Raw genomic sequence first — 24881 nt, forward strand, 5'->3', positions numbered from 1 at the left:
AACCCCTTTCCCTCCGAGTTACTATAATTTTGAAATCAAGGGCCTTTAGGCAAAGATGTGGGAAATAGGAATAACAGTTCTTTACTATTATATATCTCTATGTGTATAACCAGTCAAACAAACAGCAATAACTCTGGCAGTAACAGCAAACAATCCCAAACCCAGTCCCAGCCTTCTCGGCTGTCGGGCCCTTTCCCCTCGGGTGCAGTTCCGCTCGCAGCCGGCAGGGGCGCTGGCGGCTCCCGGTGAGCAGGGCAGGTGCGATGGTTCCCCCGCGGCTGCAGGGGGCGCTCCGGAGCGAGCTCGGGGAGCACGCGGCACTGGCGGCCTGGGATCCCGGGAAGGGATGGGACAAAGGCTTCACAAACCCCTGGGCAGCCAATCCCGGGATCCCGGGAAGGGATGGGACAAAGGCTTCACAAACCGCTGGGCAGCCGATCCCGGGATCCCGGGAAGGGATGGGACAAAGGCTTCACAAACCGCTGGGCAGCCGACCCCGGACTCTCAGGAACAGCAGGCTGGAACGGCAGGCTAGAACGGCAGGGATGAGCACAAATCCTGGAGACCAGACGAGATGTATCCAAACGGGGAACCCCCCGGAGGTCTAGGCGGGCAGGGCGAGCACGGCTACAGCACAGCGAAGGCTCAAAGCAGCAGCGGGGCAGGGCGGCCACAGCTCGGCCTCCAGCAGGGCAGGGAAAGCGGTTTTTGGGGTCCCGGCGTTGTTTCCAGCAGAAAGAAAGAACGGCCGAAAGAAAGAAGCAGCAGCTCCTTTCTCTGCAGCTTCTCTCTCCGGACGCCGAGAGCGAACTGACCCCACACCCAGGTGAAACAAAGGAGTAGCTAGGCCCACCCCACCCCCAATGGGCAGCCCCTTTGTCTTCCTTAAGCACAGCCATTTGTCCCCTAGCAACATGCATATGGGAAAAAATTCCTTTAACAGAAAAAAAAACCTAGGACTAAACTAAAACCCCAACAAGTTAAAACCAAAACTAAAACATCCCCAACCCACAACCATGGCTAAGACTGATAGTCTGTTTTAGATAACTGGTCACTAGTGGAGCTCATCATGACCCTGTGTCAGTCACAACCATACCTGTGCCCTTCCATTAGCTCTCTACTATTTCCTTTTTCTCTAAAAATAATTGTTTCAACCTTAAGGTCCCTCATGCAATGATCCTGTTCAGAGCTGTGATGGTTCTTGGACCTTCCAGGCAAGCTCTTCATATTGCTGCCCTTTGTAACAGCTCATTCTGAGCAGGCAAGCATGGAGCCCAGACAATGTAGTTTTGGCTTCTGTCAGTGATTTGGCCTTTTGCATTTCTTTCGATGCTCAATGAGGTGTAGATGGGACACTTAGGAAAAGGGAGTTCCCACCATCATGGCAGAGGAGAGAAGAGTGTCCCAGCCAGCCTAGAACCAGCTCAGCAGGCTACTGTGTCCTTTGGCAGTGGCACCCAGGGGCTGTGGGGACGGGGGGGCTCAGGGCTGGCGGCCTGCTGCAGCTCCTGCGGGCTGCTCCCGCACCCGCCCCAGGCCTGCGGATTTCACCCAGCTGCTGATGATCCCAGCTTCGAGCTTGCGCACCTCCGTGACGGACGGGGGGTCCGCTGGGTTGCGTCCCCTGGGGAAAGCAGAGCAGTGTCAGGGACTGGACAGTGGGGTTTTGCCTCCTGCGCAGGCAGAGCCTGTGATCTTAAGGACAGAGACTGACTGGTTTGTGCTTCACATTTACGCCCTGGAAACCAAGATGCAGTGTCAGATCCCCAGTGCAGTTGGGCAGCAGCCCCAAGCTTGCCATTGCACTGCTGATTGCTGCTCCCTCTGCTCCAGGCCCAAAGGCAGATGGTTAATGCCAGGAGGCACTGGACTGCTTCACGTGACTGAGTGCTGCAGGCTGTCTCACACTTGTGCCAACCCCTGTGCAAGAACACCACCTAATGACAGTAGGTGAGCTGAGTGCCAAGTTCTGCACAGCTCAGCATCCCTGGAGCCCTGTACTGGGGAAGAAGATCACTCTTCCACATTGGGCTGCAACAGCCTGGTACCCATCCTCTTTAAGTATTTGCCCTGTGGAGGCAATGGTGAGGCCACACCTCAAATCCTGAGGTCAATTTCAGGTCCCTCTTGACAAATAAGACATTGAAGGGCTGGAGTGTGTCCAGGGAAGGGAACGGAGCTAGGGAAGGGTCGGGAGCCCCAGGAATGGCTGAGGGAGCTGGGGGGAGGCCTCAGCCTGTAGAAAAGGAGGCTTAGGGGGGGACCATCTCGCTCTTACAACTCCCTGATGAGAGGTTGTAGCCAGGTGCGGGTCAGGCTCTGCTCCCAGGTAACAAGGGACAGCATGAGAGGAAACAGCCTCAAGTTGAACCAGGAGATTAGGGAAAATCTTTTCATGGAAAGGGTTGTAAAGTACTGGAACATGCTGTCCAGGGAAATGCTGAATTCACCATCCCTGGAAGCATTCAAAAAACTTGTGTGGCACTCAAGGGCATGGTTTAGTGGTGAACATGGTGGTGGCGTTGGGTTGATGGTTGGACTTAACGATCTTAGAGGTCTTTTCCAACCTCAACAACTCTATGATTCTGTGATTCTAAAGTATCTCCTGATTGTTTGGGCTGTGGCTTGCTGAGATCAAGCACCCAGGGCATCAGGATTTTGCCAGCCAAAGGAGAGTTCGGTACTTACCGGAGATCAAGGTGATGGGCACCTCCTTTAATGGTCAGTGCAATCAGTGAAGGGCTGAGGCTGCTGTTTATCTGGGAGGAGAAGGAGCAAAGACCAATTCTCGCCAAGTTACTGGGAAAAACTGGACATGAGTTCTGAAAAGTGGAACATGATCTGGGCAAGACTGAGGAGAAGCATAGGAAGACATCCTTGGTAGGGCTGGTATCCACAGCTAACAGTCTGAATGACCCAGATCACCTGTCTCAAATGAAGGGAATGTTTTCCCCAAGGTGGGAACTTTCCACTGATTCCAGCACAGGCAGTTCGAAGTCAGCTCTCCTTTGGGCCCATGCACCCTAAACAGCCTGTTGCTCCTGCAGCTGGAATTCCAAGCCAGCCTAAAACAAGGAGCTTCTGTATTTAATCAAGAGCTCAATTAACTTGAAATCCAGTCCTGGGTCATTTTTGTTCTTACATTTTAAACTGGACACTGACAGCACTCTGAAGTTTTGTGGGATCTAAGACAAAATATGTTCTGGTTCGAGTTGCTGCTCAAAGCACCCACCTGGTCTCGCCAAGTGTGCTGGGACTGGAGAGAGCCAGGAGCACATGGCCGACAGCACTGAGACCACGTGTGAACGCAGAAACACACCAGGCCGTGGTTCAGACCCTGGGTGTGGGCTAAGGAAGGTCCTGCTGTGTCTGCACAAGTGAAGCCACATTTGTTCCATCAGTATTCCTGGCTGATGGACACTACTCAGTGTGTCTGTCATCAGCCCTGAGATTCGTCAGGTGGTTCACCAGGAAACAGCTGCTCACAGAAACTCAGGCTAAAACTGAACTGCCAGTGCAGCTCTGAAAGGTAGGGAGGGCAGTATGTCACCTGCAAAGGCTGCTCTGTGCTCAGGGTGCAGGAGTGCACATGCTTACCCCACCTCCAGCCCATGGGTCCAAGTCTCCATTTGAAAAAATGATGTTGCTTGCACTTCTCAGGTCTGAAATTCAGAGAGTTCATAAACTGAGAGGTCTCCTTCCCACCCAGTTATCCAAATGTGTTTGGCTTCTGCAGCAAACATGGCCAAGCACAGAAAATACCAAAGAACTGGACAAATTATTGGTAGTTTTTACATTCTCCTCTTCTGTCCCAAAGAGATACAGAAAGGTCTGGCTCAAATCAGCACAAGGCTGTGACTTTCTACCGTTAGTGTGCTGTGCCTGTCCTCATGGGGCTCAGCTGGACAGAGGGAAACAGGGAGACAGCTACAGGGTAACACAAAGGGACAAGCAATCAGCACAACTCACCTTCTCCCCAGAAGTTTGTCTGCAGCCAGTGTGCTCGTGGCCTCACACGCCACTTGTTCCAACAGTACTGCTCGCGCATGGCCTCTGTGAAGGGCATCTCAGGGAACATGTCTGTCACATTGTTACTGTTAAATGTTAAGTTGATCTCAGTGCAAACCTAAGAGAAGCACAAGAGCTGTCATGGGGCAGGGGCATAACCAGGAGAGCAGCTGAAACCTGTTGGTGGCTCCATCCGCTTACCTGGTAGTCCCAAGCCTCTGCGTCCGAGCCGATGCCGCAGCCCGTGGGGTCAGCACAGGACTGGTACAGCTGGTATATGTCATAACACTGTGCCAAGCCAGAGGAGTTGTAGAACACTCCTGCCAGGCAGGAACACAGCACAAAACCAGTCAGTAACTTTGCTGTCTCACCCACCGCCTCCCACATGAACTTCATGGCCAAAACCAAGCCAAGGGCTGAGTGAGTGTGCAAGGATGGGACAGAGCTCACAGAGCCTGTAACTGTGTGAGGTTACAGTCCAGCTTTATGGCAATGCTTATACATGGGGCTGACATTCCTCCAGATGACACAAACTTGGTTATTTCCCTCAATTCAATGCAATATTGTCCTGTTTAGACAATTTCCTTTGTAATGGGTTAAAAGCCTGGATAGCAGGCAGGGCTTCAGCTATGCCAGGTTCAGCAGGTCCCTCTGGCACCTTGCTCAGCTTACTCCTCTGATTTCCCAAGAAGAAAACTCCTTCCAGGCCATGCCATTCTGGTATTTTATTCAGTTTCTTTGAGGCTCTGATTGCTAAATGTGGATCAAAAAGTCTGGCACCCTGAGCCCTACAATGTTCAAACAGATGTTAGGACACTGGTTTGTTTCCTTTATCATGAACCAAGCAAACCTGAAGTGACAGCAATACCACTTGAGACATGGTATGATGAGTAGGTACCGGTCTGGTTCTCTGCAGCTGAAGGAATGGATTCACATTAAGGAGACAGAGCATTATTGTCCTGGAAGCAATCAGTGGACAATACTAATGCTGTCCCCATTCACCTGTTGCCAGTTCAGCATCACAGCCCATGCCACTACGCTCTACCTGGCAGGAGGTGGGCTGCTGCAGAACATGCAGAAAAAAGACAGTGTTTTCCTGTATGACACAGAGGGGCAAGTATGGAGAAAAGCCAGTCCCCTGCCTAAAGTTCTGGTGGATCATTCCTGTTGCATGATTAAACTCCACCAAGTGAATGCAGCTGGGAAGACAGGGAGAGGCAGGAGGTGCTCCCCTGCAACTGGGAGGAAGAAATCCACCCTTGGCTCGTTCATCTCAAAGAAACAAGACTCCTACTCTGCCTCGTAGCATGTGAATACATCCAGTAGATCTGACAGTGTTTGCCAAGATATAAGTGTTTTAACAACTTTTCTAGCTGCCAGCCACACATCTTTAGCAGTGATTTAGGATTGGTACATTTCTGACTTGGTGCACATACATTATTTGGACAAAAAAAAAACCTAGCTCCCAGTCGTACTAAATTGCATTAAACTTGTAAGAAGTCCTTAAATCTTTTTTTCTGGGCCACTGTGAGACATCCTGACAGACAAAAGCAGCAAGGGGCAAAATGTCCCAGAGGGAGATCAGAGTCATAGCAGCTCCCCTGACACAGTAATGTGACAGCTCGGCTGACAGGTGCTGCTAGAACACGTGGTGGTACGTAAAAGATCAAACCAATAATATTAACTCACCAACAAGAGCAGCCAAGCCTTCAGCTGGGTCTTTGTGGGCCATAATTTGTTCACAGCCGACCTGGATGAGACACATTACAGGCAAATGGCAGACAGAACAGTTACCAGTTGCTTTGCGGAAGGGCTAAGCTGGAAGATTGATTAAAATTATCATTTACACATTTTATGGTTCAGTGGCTTTCCAAGGGCTTAATGCAACAGGTCTTGAAGTTTTTAGTTTTCTACCCTGTAGCAACAAAATACATAGACACAAGAAGACAGGAAAATGGCAGATGGTTCCTTCACCAAGTTAGGGAGCTGTGGAGGGGCCACAGTGATACACAACAGTTCCTCCTATCATCAGAGTATTTTAATGCCCTTTCCAGGGAGTGGGGGGAATGTGCAGAATAATTGCTTCCATTTTAGAGGTCATTAAACAGACCCTAGAAGGAAACTGGGTGCCCAGTGGAACCAGAGGCAGGATGTCCAGGGTCCCAATGCAGCAGAGCCTGTGTGACCTCTTGTACAGTGTGCTCCAGGTAGGACTAGAACTCTAAATGCCACAAAGCCAGAGGCAAATGACAACACACTGGGAGACACCAAGAATTGCAACAGCCTCTGGTGACCTGGGATCAAAGCTGGTACCTTTCAAAAGCAGCTGGTGTCTTAGAGGCTTTTGTAAACCCCTGAGAACTTGGCTCTTTTCCCACACTTTGCCATCTCTGATTCTCTTGAAAGTTCACATGTTTCCCAGTCTCCATAGCAGCAGGTTTTTTTCTGCATTATACCTGAGGTATGTCAGCTTCCTGGGCAATACTTAAAAAAGAGCCTGATTTTTACATCTCCATCCCTACCCACCAAGGAAAACACATCTCTGAAAGCACGTTGAGATGGGCTGCAACAAAATTTCTTTTTTCTTTTTTTAAAGCTACAAGTTTTTAGTGTTTATAAGCTGAAGTCAACAAGCTTGCACAGGTCTTTGTGTCTAAGGTAAAAGCAGAGCACGGTAGAAGTGACTCCACCAAACCTCACAGAAGCACATTTCAAACACAGCAGTCACCATCACAGAGAAGTTTCAATTGTGTAGATTTACTGTCAGACTGGAAAGGCTGCAACATCCACCACTACTGCCATGATCATCACCAATGGTGTGTGCCTCACAGTGTCCTAAGCTCCAGGCACCCACTCACACCAATGTCCTCACCTTCACTGGATTGGCAGGGAGGTGACCCATGAAGTCGGTTTTGTATGGATAGTCCATCATGGCCATCATGGTGAAGGCATTTCTAGCAAATCCAAACAGCTGGTAAACATCCTCCTTGTTAGAGATCTTATTGCATGTGGCCATTTTGCTGCTGATCTCATCATAGGCTGCAGAAGAAAGGAAAAGACACAAACTTCAACAGAGGAAAGTAACACCAAGCTTCAGCATCTTGTTTCACTCAGGAGTAAGAAGATGCTGTAATGTAAGATGAGTTTTTAGTGGAAAGGACACACTACATCTAAATTTACACATGTGAATGCAATGTTCAGGCACAGCCTCCCCGAGCAGTGTCACAACCTTGTGTGGCCCACAGCCCATGCTCTGTCCCTCATGGAGCCACTGATACCTCCCTGGGGAGCCTGGAGGAATCAGCAGCTGTTGGGACAGAACTGGTCCCAGCTGAAACAGTGAGCAGAGCACCTTGGTACAGCCTGTCCTCACCAGAGCTCTGATGGCCGCTCCTGCTCACGCCTGCACGCCCCTTTCCCTGGCAGGGCTGCTGTGTCCTGCAAGGCAGGTTCCCCAGGCAAGCTCTCATGCAGGAGAGCAAGGTACAGCATATAGGACCCAGTGAGATTCAAAAGCTGGAAAAAATGGGAGGGAGGAAAAAATACCAACTAAAAAAACCAAACCCCAAACAAATGCCATCCTTCCCCACCAAAAAAAAAACAAACAAACAAAAAAAAAAAAAAAAAAAAAAAAAACAAACAAACAAAAAAACAAACAAAAAAAACCCAAAAAAAACACCCTAAAAAAAAAAAGAGCTCCTTGGGAGGAGGGTGGTGCATCTGCAGTAAGAACTGCCAAGTGAGAACAGTCCTCACAAAGGACTCTCAAGACATGCCTTCAAACATCAATGGGATGCAGAAGTCAGCTGGGGTCAGGACATTCATCTTTGAAGACATTCCTTCAAGATGTACCCATCCACGTTTGCTTTTCTGCTGTGGAAAACTGCTCCCTTCATTTTCATCCTCCACATTTTGGAGTCACAGTTCCTGTCTCCATCCTGCTCTACAGCTGACCACTGGAGCACGGCTGTTTTTGGAAACCCATGGCCTGTCGCCTGACTCTGGATACACACTTGAGGGCCTAAGCCTTAAATATGACCACCTTACCCCCAGCTGCAGGAAGCATGGCCCCAGGCACAGCTGGAAGAGCTTGACTAGTTAACAGTAACATTCTTCCTGCTGTGACCCAAAGCTAAAATGGCATTTTGATCCCTGGGCTCCTCTGCCAGTTCCAGGACCAGCAGCAGCAGCAGCTGGGAGGCATACAGCTCCTAACACACAGCATCACAGACCAAAGATCAAGACAGGCCCAGAAGCCACCACATCTGCCCCAACACCATGCACAGCTTCCAGGAGATGCTGCATCAGCCCATGGCATCTGGTCCAGCCTACTTAGGAGCCATTTCAGAGGTCTTCACCAGTCTGTCCTAACTGTCCAAGACTGGAGATGGAAGGGACTTGGATGATTGCTACAGGACCTAGACTGCCCTCCATGTATTTCTCAGATCTGTCCAGTGAGCTGAGCCACACAGCTGTCATACCCACTAGAACAGCTCTTAATGGTGTGGATATTGAGGCCAAGTATCTGGTTAAACATGTGGCTTTACTAGCATAAAATACTGGTGGTTTTCACCTGCAAGTGGTTTTGCACTTTGGTGCAGTAAAAAATGGTTTCACTAACACTGTGCACAGCTCCACAGAGCTACTTATATTCTGGTGTTGGTTACCGATTTTAATGTTAACTGAAACTGTTAATAATAAAAAAGAAAAAAATTCTGCAAGCAGAAAGAGGAAGCCATGTGGGCACCTGCACTGATTTATCTGAACAACTAGCTGAGGTAAAGCTGTATCAATTTTTTTCCCCCTTGGCTGGGAATGCTGGCTGCCCTTGGGAGCCATCTGCAGGGCTCTCTTCTTACCTCCACTCAGCCACAGGTCCTTGATCTGCTGGAAGGCTTTACGGACAGCTGTGACACATCCTAGGCTGGACTTCTGAAAATCCTGAAGGGACAGAAAGATAGGAGATGACGGTTTCCCAGAGGAGATACTTGAAGAGGCTGCAACAGAAAATGCTGCCAGAAGGACCAGAAGATGCAGGGGTTATTGGCCCACTGGTCAGCACCTCATCTGCATTTCCAGGGGCAGCGACACCAGCACTTCTGCCTTGTCCTTCAGAGAGTCAGTATGTCTCTGCAGAACCCAATGCTCTGCACAGCTTAGGCCAAGCAGCAGCTGTGTCACCAGGTCTGGCTGGGATGAGCTGTCAGACAGAGCACTCTGCCCTTCATGGAACATCAGGCTGAACATGAAGCAGCAAGAGAATATGAAGCATGCCTCAGAGAGGGGGCCCAGCTGCAAGGGCCATAAGGGTTTTGTTGTTTTTAAACACAGAGCAGAGTCCTTGAAACTGCACTTTATCTGTGAGAAGGAGCCATGGGAGAAGTCAGTTATGCATTGGGAGTACAAGACCAAGATCTGCTTTTCTTCTTGAGACTGCTAGTGGCCTGCAAAATGACCATGTCCTTTTTCTCGGGAAAACCATTACTGATCCTGAAAAAGCACTTTAAGTTAAGTTTGAAGAGCTGTGGTTGGTTATGGTGGATCAAGTTGCTTCTGTGATTGAAGGCTCTAGGAACTCAAGCTCTTTGTACTCTCTCAAGTTGTAAGGCAGATTTAGATTGGCTGGCAACCAGTGTTTTGTAACAAGAACTATTAGGGCTCTTCTGAGGTCCCTTTACCCTGCTAGAGCAAGGTAAGCAACCACAAATCACTAACTAGGCTTTTTTCTTATAAAGACCCAGCCTCAATTAAAAAATAGGCTTGGGACTTTTCTTTTCTTCCTAATTCTGCCTTTGTCTGATAATTATGTTTAAAGAAATCATTGTGGGGTTTTCCACATTGTGGGGTTTACCTGGGCATCCCTTTAGGAGTTCCAAATATCCTTCTGGATGTGCTTATTGATCTTCACCTACTAATGGCTCTATCTGGAGTGTGGGGATAGTTTGGCCTGGGATAGAGGAGTAGGCCTGCTCTGGCTGCTGTGATGGCTGAGCTCTCCTCTAGGCACTGCTGGGCTGCTGCCAGGCACTGCCTGGCACGAGGATTCTTTCAAGCTCACCCCCAGACCCTTACAGACCAGAAACTGTTTGGCTTAGCAGAGGCAGGAGAAATTGCAGCCATTCCAAGGAAAGCTATTCCCCTCCAGGCTTCCAGCTTTACCCTTGACTCACACCCAATTCGGATGTGTGATCTGAGCTGATGGCCTGAGCAGCTGCTGCAACAGTAACCTCAAGGGAAGTAGCAGGTGCTGTATGTGCAGCACTCACAGCAGGGGTTTTGCCAGCTGCAGGCAGCTGGCATATATAACCTTGTCCTACATGAATGCAAAATCAATTTTCTGCCCTTAGGTCACCTTCCCTGTGAGCTGGAGGCTCAGAGTGCAGACAATGCACTCTGAGTCACAGGGTAGGACAGAGGGAAGAGAGGGCTTCCACAGCGACTCATAAAAGGTTCGTGCCTTCATTGGGGTTAATAGCTCTCACGGGTGTTCTCAGCAAGAAGAGCAATTCAGATTTCAAATGCATAAACTGCAAATCAGAGCAACCTCCACACTGGAGGTGGAAGGGAGTACTTTGAAACCACATAGTGCTTGCTTAAGAGCTCAGCCCAGAGCTTGGCTTACTGCTGCAGAGAAAACAGATTTTTAAATTAGCTGGAAAGTTTTTTCACATGAAAAGGTTAAAGCCCTAAGTTTGAGGGTGTGTAATGATTCACAGCTGAAGCAAGACAGGGCTGCTGAAAGGAAGTTAGCTTCAACCAAGGAAGAATTCCCACTGCAGAGCCTGTTAGCTGACTAAATTGAAAGGAATAAGATGAATGTGTCTGTACAAACAGACTGTGAATCTGCTTGTAGATAGGGCCAGGGACTTATAGATAGGGAAGTAACAGAAGAAACTGTCAGTTCTAGAAAATGTTACTACTTGACATGGACCATTGCTCGGCCAAGGCCATGTTAAATTCCTGAACTTAGAGAAAAAGAATAAAGACTTAATAGAATTATGAATAGTGTTTTGCTATATAAAAGAAAAAAAAGGAGGGATGCACAGCAAAGGGGAACATAGAGTAGGTGATTTGGAAACTCTGTACCTTCCAAGTACCTCAGCCAATGGGGAAAGGAAGAGGGTGATGCATCCGGGAAATTAGGATAAAAAGGGGGCTGCATCCCCCCAAAATTTGAAAGACCCCATGGGAAATGCCCCATGGCCTCCCCCTTTATTTGAATAAAATTACAGGACTCCTCTGTCTCCTTTCTGGACATAAGCCTCTGGGGCTGTGAATTTTTCCACACAAAATGATATTACATTTTTTGTTTCAAAATGTATAACTCTAAGATGAGATGTCTATTATTCTTTCACACACTTAGGAGTTTCAAATATGTTTATTTTCATATAACAGTCATTCCTTTATACTTACTGGTAAAGCTATCTGTTGTGTAAGTCTCTGCATAGAAACAAGTTGTTCATGTATATAACTAAGAACAAAAAGACCAGAAGTTGCATACACAGGTGTGGTGTTCGAAGTGGAGAATAACAGCAAAGTAACACATGAATGACAAGAATATGTCAACAAAGATTAATCACCTCCAGACCAGAGGGATAGGGGAGAAGAATGCTAAGGTGGCCCAAAGGTAACCCAAGACTAAGTAGCAAGGTAAAAATCACCGCTGAGGCATCTCACATGCTAATGTCAGACCACCCTGGTATAGTGAACCAGGCACTGACTGGAGCATGTGCAGAAAAGCATTGGTTAAGTCGACCAGTGAACAAGTTCTATGCAACTTCTTTGTTGTATCAAAGCCTGCAAACTCCCCAAAGAGAGGTGCCAGCTTAATGACCTATAGCCTAGCACTAATTCTGGGCAGAAGAGCATGAAAGGTCTCAGTTCTGTGTGTTCATTGGCTCCTGCACTGGGCACAGACCTCAGCCCCAACTGAGGGATAACAAAGGTAGTTCATACAAAGCCATCTGTGTCACCCAGATCTAGAAATTCACGTCAAAAAAGAGGAAAAACAGACACCATCACAAGATTTCAGTACAACCAGGTAGTACATTTCTTTCCTTACAAGATAAACGTAAGTCAGTTCTAAAACCAACTTTTCATGGCCTTAAACTGCAAAAGCCACATTTAAACTTTAGTTTAAGTGATCCCGGGACACCTTGCACATTTTTAGTTATGAAATGAAGATTTCCAAGTTCTTCACTGAAATGCAATCACCTTGGACTAAGGAGATCCTGTGAATCATTTGTGCCAATGCAAAATACAGCATTTCGGGAGAGGATTTGAAAAATAAATTATCCAAAAGGGGTTCAGTCAGGCATGAGGGAAAAATTTCAGGCTGTAATACGGTCAAGCCACTAGAAATGGGAAAGTGAATTCTTAGTGGTACTAAAGGTACTGGCATGGAGTTGTGCTGCTTGGAGCAGCATCTTTGGACCCTGAGCTGCCCCAGCTAAGGCAGTGCTTAGCCATCCTGCAGCTGCTGCTTTTCCTTGCAGGTTCCCATTTAATTGCACTCTCTGCTTAGCAGTGATGTTGTTAAGATAGATGTCTATTTAAACACCTGGAAAAGAAAAAAGAAACAGCACTCCTAAAGGAAGAAAATACTGCTCCTGAAAAGAGATGTTACTTACTGCTGTGACATCTTTGAAGAACTGGGTGGGGTCTCCAAGCCCAGCCACAGACAGCAGAGGAGCACTGGCAGCTAATGCTCCAGCCACAACATTCGGGTATTTCATCCTCAGGTAAGCGCTCAGCATTCCTCCATAGCTGCCAAGGAGAGACAAGTTATTTCCTTTAACAGATGACTTTTACCGTAATAACTCAGAAGTTCAGGCCAACATTTACTGGCTCACCAGTAAACCCTAACCCACGGTAACAAGAAGCTCAGGGATATCTGTGATGCCTCACGTCTTCACGCATGCTCCGTGATATGCATGATACTCATGGATATCTGTGATGCTTTGTGCCTCATCCTCATGTTGATCCAGTTATGGCCAATGAGCAGCACACTGTGCTCTTACTGGCCTTTCCCCAAATGCTCACACCAGCTCTGATGGGAACACAGCAGCTCAGTTTGCTTCTGAAGACAAATGTAAATCCTGCCTCAGTATTTAACTTTGCACCATCCTGAGGGTGTCCCCACAGCTTCACAGCAAAGCAAAGCAGGGCTTGAGTGAACCGCTCGCTGTTCAAAGAGAGAAGACACACTGTACATTTTGCATACAGAATGACAAGAACTAGTTAGAACTAGTCAAAACTTTGCCAGGCTTTTGGCAAAGGATGTCCCTCAACACGACAGAACAGGCAGCCCTCTCGACTCCTGGAAAGTGGAGAGTATCCTCCCTGGGTACCCCAAATAACAGCTGCACACTTGATTGTGGGAGACAGAGGAGTAGAAACTCCTGCAATTAAAGGAGGCTTTGATTTACAACCCTGGAAGATACTAGGTCTGGCTCAATTGACAGAGATTTGTGGATTTTAAGCAAAAGGATTACAAACTTGTGTTCCTATCATTATAAGTAAAATTGTACACTGGGTGTTTTGGTGAAGGGTTTTAAAATATAATAGTGTGGTTTTATATAGTTTAAGTTAAGAATGTAGATGGTATAAGAGAGACATCTGTGTGTACATGACATGAGAAGTTATTGGTCAAGACACAGCTGCATTGCAGTGAGAAGTGCCACAGGTGATAGGTCATTAATCTAAAACAAAGTGTCGTTTTAAGTATCTATTGCATTAGAAAGTTATAAATTACGATGTAACCCTAAATCTTGTGACTAGTCGCCATTACTCGGAGGTGGTGTAAAATCTCACACCTCGACTGATGCGTTTGTTATTTTAAACAATAAATTTGTGTAGTTCCATAGTCCCATCCCTTATTTTCCTCCGACACGTGAAGCGCGGGAAACGGACACTTGATCAGCACAGATACAGGGAAGGGGAAAAGTTAACAAATGCCGCAAGAAAAGTCAAAGCTACCTTGGTAGTTCCAGTGCCAGGGCCACAATCTACACATGGATCAAGGGTTGCTAGATAGACCCAAGATGACAGAAGTCATTAACTTGCTGATGGTTGCGGAGTTCTTCTGAGGCCATTGGGGGTGACAAATGACATCCCCAAAACACAGGTTAAACCTGGTCTAACTCCAAGCTTAAAAGCACTCAAGCTCCCTCCCCATCACCTCAAGTGGTTCAGTAAATACCGTTCTCACAACACCCACGTGTAAAGCGATTTGCATTTCTCTAGCCCTGGTCTTCGGAACAGGCATTACCTGAAACCTGCTGCAAGTAATTTCAGGTTAATTTGGCACAGTTATAAGCACCAGAAGAAGTCTACCTTTTCCCTCCCAGGTGAAATGCTGTGCTTCTCCAGCACTGCCATATTTCAGTTCTTCATTTGGGTTTAGTGTGTTCAGGGCTGCTGCAGACTGAGTCCTCAATTACACACACAGAGCTGCAGTCTAACATGCAGCCAGCTAGGAGGTTTTGCTGAACCCCTCTCCCACCTTCCCATCCCAGGGCAGCTTCTGGGCCTCTCTACACTAGCTACTGTCCTGATAGTCACAGTATAAACCCGCATGAGATCAACAGTTCGGTCACCACACCGCAGCCAGCTGGAGGATTAACGATAACTATCAGGTCAAATGCTTTTTAGCTCACTGCAATTGAAGCCCTGTACTTCTGGAAGACTACTGCAAGAGTGGGGATCCATCAAGAAACAAGGACATCACATCCACCCAGCTGCAGCACAGTGAGCACTCTAGGAAAGGACTGCTTCAAGGAACCAAGGAGCAGCAGAGCAGAATTATGAAAAGGCCTACAATGAAAATGGATGCATGCTGTTAAAGAGGCTGTGTTTAATAAAAAGCTGTGTGGCCCCTTGAAAGAATATTTTACCAAGTATCAGTTTCCTGTGTTTCCAATGTAAAAAGTTCTGATCCTGCAGGAGGAATCTCTCATTTTCATAACATCATAGGATATACTGAGCTGAAAGAGACCCATCAGGATCACTGAGTTAAACTCCTGGCCCTGTGCAGGACACTCCAAGTATCCCACCCTGTGCCTGGGAGTGTTGTCCAAACACTTCTTGAACTCAAATAGGCTTAGGAGCCTGTTCTTCCCTGAGGAGCCTGTTCCAGTACTCAACCACTCTCTGGGTGAAAAACATTTTCTTGATATCCAACCTAAACCTCCCTTGACACAGCTCCATGCTGTTTCCTTGAGTCCTGTCACTGGTCGTGAGTGATCAGTGCTACCCCTCCAAAGGATATTGAAGAGGTCAGTGAGGTCTTCCCTCAGTCTCCTCCAGGCTGAACAAACCAAGTGATCTTAGTCACTCCTCGTAAGGCCTCCCCTTCAGACTCTTCCCCATCCTCATGGCCCTGCTTTGGACACTAATAACCTAATGTCTTTTTTACATTGTGGTGTCCAAAACAAGGTGAGGCCACCTCAGTGCAGAGCACACCCTGACCCAGCCAGCGATGCTGGGCCTGATGCCCCCCGGGACACAGCTGGCCCCCCTGGCTAGCAGGGCACTATTGACTCATATCCAGTTTGCCACTGGACCCCCAGATCCCCTCCCGCAGCTGCTCTCCAGCCTCTCGTTCCCCACTCCATACACACAGCCAGTGTTGCCCTGCCCTAGGTGAAGAACTCAGCATCTGCCATTGGGAAACTTCATAGGGTTGGTGACCGTTCATCACTCTGATTTGTTGAGGTCCCTCTGCAGGGCCTTCCTACCTTCAAGGGAGTCAACAGCTCTTCCCAATTTAGTGTTGTTGGCAAACTGACTTAGTATTCCTTCAAGTCCTGCATCCAGGTCATTAACGAAGATGTAGAAGAGCACGGGGCTGAGGACGGAGCCCTGCAGAATCCCACTAGCGACTGGACTCCAGCCTGGTGTTACCCCAGACACTGTAACTCTGTGCCGACCAGTGAGTCAGTTGCTCACCCATCATGCAGCACAGTTTTCCAGCTGTATGCTGGACATTTTGCCCCGAAAAGTCTTTGGGAGCGATAGCATCAAAAGGTTTGCTGAAATCCAAAATAATGACATTTACTGGCTTTCCTAGATCAACCACGTGGGTTACCCCATCACAGAAAGAAAACAGGTTCAACATGCAGGACTTTCCCATCCTAAACCCGCCTGTGACCAATGACTGCATTGCCCTCCAGGTGGTTTTTCAATACCTCCCAGAATAATATTTGCCATGATTTTCCCAGATTTTACCAGCACTGAAGTGAGACTGACAGGCCTGTAGTTTCCAGGGTCCTCCTTCTTGCCCTTCTTGAAAACTGGGACAATGTTCGCCAGCTTGCAGTCAGCTGGGACCTCTCTGGATTCCCAAGACTGCTCAAAAATCATCAAGAGAGGTTTTGCAATGACATCAGCAGCTCTTTGAGGATTCTTGGATGAATCCCAACAGGCCCCACAGATTTGCAGGGATACAGATGGAGCAGCAGATCCTGCACATATTCAGGGTCAACTGGGAGTTGATTTTTCCTGCATTTGTGGTCCTCCAGCTCAGGGCACTGGGAGCCCTTTGGTCTGTCACCCATGGCGAAGACAGAGGCAAAGAATGCAATAAACACCTCTGCCTTGTTTCTGTCCCCGTTTGTGAGGTGACCATCCTCATTCCAGAACAGGCCAATGTTATTTCTACATTGCCTTTCGCCATTAATGTATTTAAAAAACTTTTTATCATTCCCCACAGTTCTGGCAGCTTCAACTCCAATTAAGCTTTAACCACATGAATTTTCTCCCTATAGTGGGGAGCAGTATCTCTGTATTCATCTCATGTCACCTGACTTTGCTTCCACTGGGCATACAACCTCCTTTTCCACCTTATTTCCAAGAGAAGACCCCTGTTCAGCCAAGCTGGCCTTCTGCCTCACCTGCCTGACTTTCAACAATAGAGAATTGCTACTCCTGTGCCCTTAACAGGTGATATTTAAAAAGTGACCAACACTGATGGACCCCATCACCTACAAAAACATTTCCCCTGGGGACTTTACTCAGTAATTCCCTGAGCAGCCTGAAGTCTGCTCTCCTCATGGCCAGAGCTGAGGTTTTGCTGGCACTTTTCCTCCTGTCAACAGAGATTTTAAACTCGATGGCTTCATGGCTGCAGTGGCCAAAACAGCCACCAATCTCCACTTTCCTCACAAAATCCTCTCTGTTGACAAGCAGTAGATCAAGAAGGGTATCTTTCTGATTCTGCTCCTTTAAGAACTGTGCCATAAAGTTGTCATCTGGGTTTTTCAGGGAATCTTCTGGCCTAGATTGTACCACCTGTGTGATCCTCCCAGTTGATTTCTGGCAAGCTGAAGTCCCCCATAAGGACAAAGAAAGTTGACTTGAAAGCATCCTTAGTTCCTCAAAGAATAATTTGTTGGCATCATCGTCCTGTCTGGGAGATCCAAAGGAGACACCCACAGTGACACCTGCATTATTTATCTGTCCCTTGATTCTTACCCAGAGGCTTTCAACTGTGCCATTGCCAACCATGACCTCCAGACATTCTATTCCTTCCATTACATACAACACCATCTCCTCATCTCTTCTGCGCTGCCCATCCCTCCTGAAGAGCCTGTAAGCATCCAACAGGGCACTCTAGTCACAGGACTTATGCTACCAGACTTCATTTTTGCTAGTGGTGCCAAATCTTTGGGCCTAGGCCAAAGCTTTGAGCTCCTCTTGTTTGTTCCTCATGCTGCATGCATTAGTGTAGAAACGTTTCAGATGAGGTTCATTGCAGCCAACACCTCCTGAAGCAGATTGAGGGACCCCATTAGTGCTTGTTTCCTCAAGTTTTGGCACGCCATCCCATTTCTCATCACTGGCAATCCTGGTATTTTCCCTTTACCCTTTCCAAACTGATTTTTTTTTTCCTGCAGTTCTGGATGATTCATACATTGAAGAAGCTTAGAAACAACCAGTCAGGGGTGCTTCCCCAAAGCAACTACAAATGGAGACTAATTCCTGATGGGAAAGCAGAGTGGGACCTGGTGATGAGCTCATGGGAGCTGAGGCACAGACACACCTGCTCTCAATAGGATAGCTTAAAGCTCTGCCTTGAGAACTTCCTTGAGAGCCTAAGAGATTTACGGCAGCATAACTTTGGCTGGGAAAGGATGCAGAGAAGGGAAGGAGCCCACACAACCCTTACCTGCCTCCGAAAGCGATGACAGGGCAGTCTGCAGCACCAAGCTGCTGCTTAAGCTCAGTAATGAGCACTGCATAGTCAGCAAGGGCTTGTTCCACAGTGAGCAGAGCAGTCTTCTTCAGCTGCATTGACTCAAGTCCAAAGGGAAGAGACTTCCCATAGTACCTCTGAAATGAAAGAGGTACACTGTGGCAACGCTGGTCTGGGTCTCCTCTGCTTTCACCATAGAGCTGGGCTAAGTGTGCACTAATAGGAAGAGGTAACAGAGCATGAGGCGTCCTCTAACTTGTCCATAACTGAGGAACTGCCTTGTCTCCAGCACCTGATACACAGAAACCTTCAGGACAGATCCTGGAGTGGATGGCCTGTACTTAACAAGCTGCTTCAGTGGGTGCCAAGTGTGTTCTCAGCACGTGTACCTCTCCTGAAGTCCCCCAACTACAAAATGGAACAGGACAATCTCTTCATGCCTAAGATGATTTAGTAGAGTAGTGTGGGAAAGGTTGGCTTGGGACTTTGCAGGTTAGAGAGATTAAATATTATCCAAACAAAGTATCTCTCTACTCCAACATGGAGTTCAAGGCCTGTAGAAACTACTTACAAAACCAAATCATTTGTGACATAGGCTGTACTGAAACAGCAGTCTGTATTCTGGAGTGCTGGGAAGCATAGTAAAAAAGTATTCAAAAGCCATGATTAAGGAAAGAAGATCTGCTGTCATGGGGAGAAAGCTTACAGCAGGTCTGACTCAGCTTCATGGCAAGAAATGGTACCAGTATTCCAGACCTGCAGAAAGCTGAATTTAGTAATGCTGAACAGAACAGGACTCTAAAGGATGCATAATGACTAAAATACTCACATGCTCAGCAAAAATGACAAGTGCTTGCTGTTCCTCTGCTAATTCAAATATGAAGTCAGAGTTCTGAGCAAAAGTCCAGATGTCACCTTCATTGCCGGTATAGAAAAAGATGGGTCCAAATCCTTTCTTCCAGAACTTTGCTGAGGCAATTGAAAGAAGCAAATTAAAAAAAAAAAAACAAAAAAAAAACCAACCAAACAAAACCACAACAAAAACCCAAACCCACAGAAAACACATAAAACCCCCAAAACCACAACAAAAAACATGTGCACGAAATTAGTCCATTTTTGGTGAGTTTGGCCAGGAGCTTAACAAGGAAGAACTCTGTGAATAGGATGATTCCTGCTACCTGAGCTGGGACACAAAGGTGTTAGAAAGGCCAGGCTCCAGAAATCTCTCATTTGGATGGCAATAAATAAAAGCTTCCACTTTTTTGCAAGATTAGTACATGGCCTGAAAATTTCACTTCTGCCTGAAAAATACATAAAATTTCAAGTTTTGCAAGTCATTTGCAGACAGCTTCCCCCCAAAAGAGTGATTTTCCCATTTATATACCCGTTTTAGCCCAACTCACTCCAAAACACTTGCACAGCTCAATTTTCACACAAAACTGACATTACGGAATTGCCTGCATCTTTCTGATGCTCCTGATGTGACGCATAAAGTTGTAAATTGCATATCATAGGATGGTTTGAGTTGGGAGGGATCTCCAAAGACCATCAAGTTCAAGGCCCCTGCTATGGGCACAGACACCTCCCACTAGACCAGGTTGCTCCAAGCCCTGTCCTATCTGGCCTTGAACACTTCCAGGGATGAGGCAGCCACAGCTTCTCTGGGCAACCTGTGCCAGGGCCTCCCCACCCTCACAGGGAAGAATTTTTTTTTTATGTCCAATGTTATTCACCATCTGTCAACTTCAAACCATTGCCCCTTGTCCTATCACTACTGGCTTTGGTAAAAAGCCACTCTTCCTCTTTTTCACAAGCCTTCTTTAAGTACTGAAAGGCCACAAGAAGGTCTGTCCAAAGCCTTCTCTTCTCCAGGCTGAACACAACCACTCTCCCAGACTGTCGCCAGAGCAGAGGGGCTCCAGCTGTCACGGGACAAAGGGAAGCTTCAGATAAGCCCCGCCTTAGCCTCAAATTTTGGCAACATTTTAAATTTAAGGAATCACCCTGTTTCACAGTTCTAATGACAGCAAACCAGATCTACTTATAAAAACGAATTATTTATTAAACAGACAAGAGATAACAGACAAAAGATTTTAATTAGAATTACTCACTACACAGTATAAAACTAAAGAACTACTAGTAGATAACAGCATAACATAAAACAGTGCACTATATCAAGGTACCTATATTAAAGATGGCAGAAGACATAGTACTGATTAGGAGTCAAATGTAATTTACCACCGAAATGATGATAACATACACAGATTCCTTCACTTAACCCCTGCAGAGTAACCACGAAGCAGATGTCCCTGCTCACAGGAGAGACTCCACGCATTTCCAGAAAAATCTATAGCAAATTTCTGCTTTGTGAAAGTTTAGGGTGGCTTTTGTAGTTGTAAAGTGAACAGCTGTCAGTCAGTCAAAAACCAGCTTATCTTGTCAGATCTCACTTCAACAGTAAGGTATTTATTGGCAGTTGGGAAATACCAGACCAGTGTTAACCCTGTGGCCCAAAAAACTCACAACACAGCTTGCCCTGTTTGAGTTACCTGACTGGCTAACAAACAACAGATAAGTTCTCAGGAGAGGGTGAGATGCCCTGCTATACCAGCCCTCAGATCATCTCTGTGGCTTCCTCTGGACTCACTCCAGCAGCCCCACACCCTTGTGTTGAGGTCCCTGGGCCTGGAGGCAGTTCTACAGCTGGGGTCTCACCTGAGCAGAGGAACAGAATCCCCCCGCACACCCGCTGCCCACACTGTGGGGAGGAGCCCAGGATATGCTGATACATGTTATATATGTAACACACACACACATATATATATATCTCACATGGTATGTCATATTTATATATATATATGAATATATATATAGATGATGATGATATATGAAGATGATGTGCTTCACCCTCAGATCAGTTTATAACTGAAGGCAAATTGAGTCTGGCAGGACAAGCTGAGCCATGATGTCAACACTAGCTTATCTAACAAACAGTTGCTCTAATACTTGCTAACAACAAACATTTGATTTTAGTTTAGTCATAAATTGCACAGGAATTAAGAGGGGTAATAAAGAGTTTTCTTCAATGACAAACCTCAGACTGTCAGTTAAGTGTTGATTTCAACACATCATCCAAAGGACCCTCCACAGCAGTTGTCCCATGGATGTTGCTGTCACATGAGGCCGCTTTCATGAGCGGAGAGGCCCGAATTTAATTCTTGGCATTCTCAGCACAGAATTGCCAAAGCCAGATTTGGCTTGGAATGGGATTTGAAATGGTTTATGAGTGAAACTGCTCCTCTTGATTAAGAAAGAGGCTGTCTGACTCTCTAGAGTGCATTTGCTTTGGGTATTGGGTAGGTAACTGGAGTGCTCAGTGTTCTCTTTCCTCTGGCTCTTCTGATATGCTTCACGGCTCCTGGAGTAAACAACCATCACAGGAGCCAAAACCAAACCAGATGGGCTCCTCAGAAAGGTATCTGTTTTTAGATTGAAATCCTGGTGAATTGCCAGCTAGACTCAAAGAGTGTCAGATTCCCTGTTGTGAAATTAGTCTTCATTTTCTTGCTGATAATCTGAAAAGTCTCATATTGCACAAAAAACAGTAGAGGGAAATGGAATTACAGGAATTTTGAGTAAGAAACTCTATAAACCAGCAGAACTGCAATGTTAATATTTAGCTCCTCACAAATATATTTCAGCTATGCCCAGGACTCGCAGATAAAATGTAACACTTTAAAAGAAAACAAATAAAAGTTGCACAATGCTTTAAACCATGTAATCCCAACATTCTGCTCAAAAAGGGCCACTTAATTAGCAAAATCTCAGGCTTGGATATACTCTCAAAATTCACTGGTGCAGCCATATCTTTGGGTTGAACTGATTCATGAATTTGTGCCTGGTGAAACATATGACTTAGCACAGGTGCTGAACAAGCTGCAGAGCAACGGGTGACATGAAGGCGAGCTGCAGCATCTGAAGACCCCAGTGCAGCTGGGAGGCAGCAGCAGGTGGGCACCAAGCTGGGCAGTGCTCAGGTCTGTTGCTATTCCCAAGTCCACCTTTGCTCTCTCCCTGCAAATTGCTCCCCAATTCCTCTGTATAGGCAGGGTTGAAAAACATGTGACACTGGTTATGGAAATTGCTGTGGTTTTGGTCATGTGCTGCTTAGAAAAGCCTTTTCTCTTTTATTGTCAGTGACACAGAAGGAAGACACAGCTGGCTCCTTGCTGGCACTGCTCATTCTTTGGCATGGATTAAGCTATCTACAGTTGCATGATTTTAAATAACACAAACCACTGACCCAAGAGGAGTTACCTTCACGCCTGAAACTCAGCGGTACAGAGTGCAACATTTCAGTCACCATTTGTTTTGCCTGACACATTCACAGCGCTGAGTTGCACTTGTAAGAGATGCTGGGGTCAGCTGGAGACACACACACAGAGCCAGCTCCGGTGCAAACCTAACACAGCTCCTGCTTCTAATCTACTCTTGCTCCAGAGAGTCCAGTCCCCACAGTCCCCCCCACACCACACAGCCAGAACAAACAGAAGGCAAGCAGGGAATCCCAGACTGGTTTGTGCTGGAAAGGGCCTTAAAGCCCACCCTGTCCCCCACCCCTCCACCATGAGCAGGGACACCTTCCACTAGACCAGGGTGCTCCAAACCCTGTCCAACCTGGCCTTGGACACCTCCAGGGATGGGGCAGCCACAGCTCCTCTGTGTAACCTGTGCCAGGGCCTCACAGGGAAGAATTCCTTCTTAATATGCAATCTGAGCCTACTGTCTTTCAATTTAAAGCCAGCCTCCCTTGTCCTATCAGTACGTATTTTTGTAAAAAGTGGACGAAAAGGAGAGGAGGATATAGACAATGCGGGGGAATGTTTGGCTCGTATAGGGTTGGCCCTTTGCTCACACTGATTCTTGGATGCCCAGTGCTAATCTCTAGCTCCTGCTCCGCCTCGGGACAGAGGCAGTTAAAGGTTAAGCAGAAAGGAATCCAGCCCGAAGCCACAGCACCCACGGGACCTACCCGACACCAGGTACCGCTGCGGGAAGGTCTCATTGCCGCAGGTCTCGAAGCTGAAGTGGTCCCGCACCTGCGGGAAGAGCCGCTCCTCCAGGCCGGGTCGCACGACCCGGGCAGCTGGAGAGAGCATCGTCAGCACAGGGGAAACCGACAACAGGCGCTGTCACCCGATACGGCACAACCCAGCCTGGGAACCGGGGCCCGGGGAGTTCGGAGCGCCCACCCGGCGCTCCCCAGGCTGGCTGAGGGCTCTGGCCCAGCGAGGCCGACTCGGGGTCCCGCCCGGGGCCCGGGAAAGCTAGTTGAGGGTCCCGTCCATGGTAGGGCCGGGGCTCTGGCCAGGAAGGGAGGAGGTCAGGCAGAGGGATCCGGCCCGAGGAGCGGAGGGACATGCAGAAGGGTCCGACCCGAGGCACCCACCGGGAGCGGCGCGGGCGAGCGGCAGCGGCGGGAGGGGCGGGAGGGGCGGGAGGAGCGGCAGCAGCGGCAGCAGCGGCGGGAGGAGCGGCAGCAGCGGGAGCAGCAGCACGGAGCCCATGGCAGCCGCTCCGCGCCAGACAACGAGCGCGGGCACAGTCACGTGACCCACCCAGCCCCCGGGATCACGTGGTGACCCAGCGTCCCTTCACGTGACGAGGCGAGCGCCGCGCGCGCTGCGGCTCCGTGCTGGCGGCTGGGGCCGGCCGCTGCCCTGCTCCGCTGCTCCCTTACTGCGCTGCCCCTCTGCTCCGCTCCCCTGCCCTGCTCCCCGGGCCGGGCCGTCGCGCCGCCTGCCGAGCCTCCCGGGGGTGGACGGGGGTGCCAGTGTGTACTGCAGAGGCTAAAAAGGCAGCAGATGTGGGAAGCTGGTCCTGTAATTGCAATGAGGCAAAGGTTACTTGGCCACTCCATCCTGTGTACGCTTAGGTCAGAGCTAAGAGAAGGGGGCACCCTCTCCGCGATCAGGTGTTTGTTGTGGTCCTTCCCAGGCACACGTTCGTGCCATTGCATAAAAAGCAGGACCAGGGAGCTGAGCCAGCTGAAAAGGAGGTCTGCTTTTCTCCTGTTGAATTAGTTTTCTGAGGGAGTGGTCTTCAGGTCTGGCTCACAGGACTGTCCGTGCAGAGGCCCCTGCCAGCCCAGGAGGGAAGGCAGAGGCAGCTGAAGCAGGGGAAGGTGAGGGCGTGCCTTCAAGCAACAGCTGGATTTCTTCAGGGTTGCAGAATTGGTGTAGCCCAGGAGAATGCTGTGGGATAGTCAATCAGGGATGGGAGCAGACGTTAAATGATTTACTAAGAATTGATTTGTTAGAAGCAATGCATGCCACTTGCCCAACACTTACTGTGCCTACCAAAGCAGGATGAGAAGATACGAGACTGTTGATAAGGTGAAGGAATCTTGACCAAAGATCCTGTTTTTAACCTAAAACTAACTCAAACCAGTCTTGAAATTTGGGCTTGGGCCAGGGGCATAAAGAGTGTGCGCAGGGAGGAGTGAAAAGTTCAGGATGAGGAAGACCCTTTACTTCATCTGAGGAAGACTCTTACTTCATCTCGGAGACCCCTGCCCAAGACCACCAGACGACACTGCGCAAGCGCAACGCGGATGTAAATAACTTTTGGGCTCACTGTAATACGAAGTGAGGCTGGGCGGGGCTACGTAATGAATATG

At 48.0% G+C, this 24881-nt stretch overlaps 1 protein-coding gene across 3 annotated transcripts; it reads right to left on the reverse strand.

The window, feature by feature from the left end:
* Positions 1 to 56: 56 nt before the first annotated feature.
* DPP7 (dipeptidyl peptidase 7) lies at positions 57 to 23794 on the reverse strand. 3 transcript variants are annotated; one of them, XM_082294987.1, is made up of 13 exons: positions 23652 to 23794; positions 23235 to 23348; positions 19032 to 19171; positions 18176 to 18339; positions 12639 to 12774; positions 8868 to 8949; positions 6881 to 7047; positions 5698 to 5758; positions 4210 to 4328; positions 3970 to 4126; positions 3598 to 3662; positions 2689 to 2759; positions 57 to 1624 (listed from the first exon to the last, which is right to left on the reverse strand). In XM_082294987.1, the coding sequence occupies exons 1-13, from the start codon at positions 23767 to 23769 to the stop codon at positions 1483 to 1485; spliced, it is 1536 nt and encodes a 511-aa protein (XP_082151113.1). In that variant the 5' UTR covers positions 23770 to 23794; the 3' UTR covers positions 57 to 1482. The 3 variants fall into 3 exon arrangements, 2 of the variants coding, with proteins under 2 accessions (XP_082151113.1, XP_082151112.1); XM_082294986.1 differs by having other exon boundaries at positions 2689 to 2822; XR_014227005.1 differs by having other exon boundaries at positions 1565 to 1624; positions 3233 to 3662.
* Between the last annotated feature and the right edge of the window lie 1087 nt (positions 23795 to 24881).

The sequence above is a fragment of the Coloeus monedula genome, assembly GCF_965178545.1.
Source record: "Coloeus monedula genome assembly, chromosome: 21".
NCBI classification, from domain to species: domain Eukaryota; kingdom Metazoa; phylum Chordata; class Aves; order Passeriformes; family Corvidae; genus Coloeus; species Coloeus monedula.

Coding starts and splice junctions, on each gene's coding strand:
- DPP7 (XM_082294986.1), bottom strand. CDS start 23,769: ATGGGCTCCGTGCTGCTGCTCCCGCTGCTGCCGCTCCTCCCGCCGCTG. Junction 7,048..8,867: donor GGACCTGTGGCTGAGTGGAG/GTAAGAAGAGAG, acceptor TTTCTTCTGCAG/CCTATGATGAGATCAGCAGC. Junction 5,759..6,880: donor TCCCTGCCAATCCAGTGAAG/GTGAGGACATTG, acceptor TGTCTCATCCAG/GTCGGCTGTGAACAAATTAT.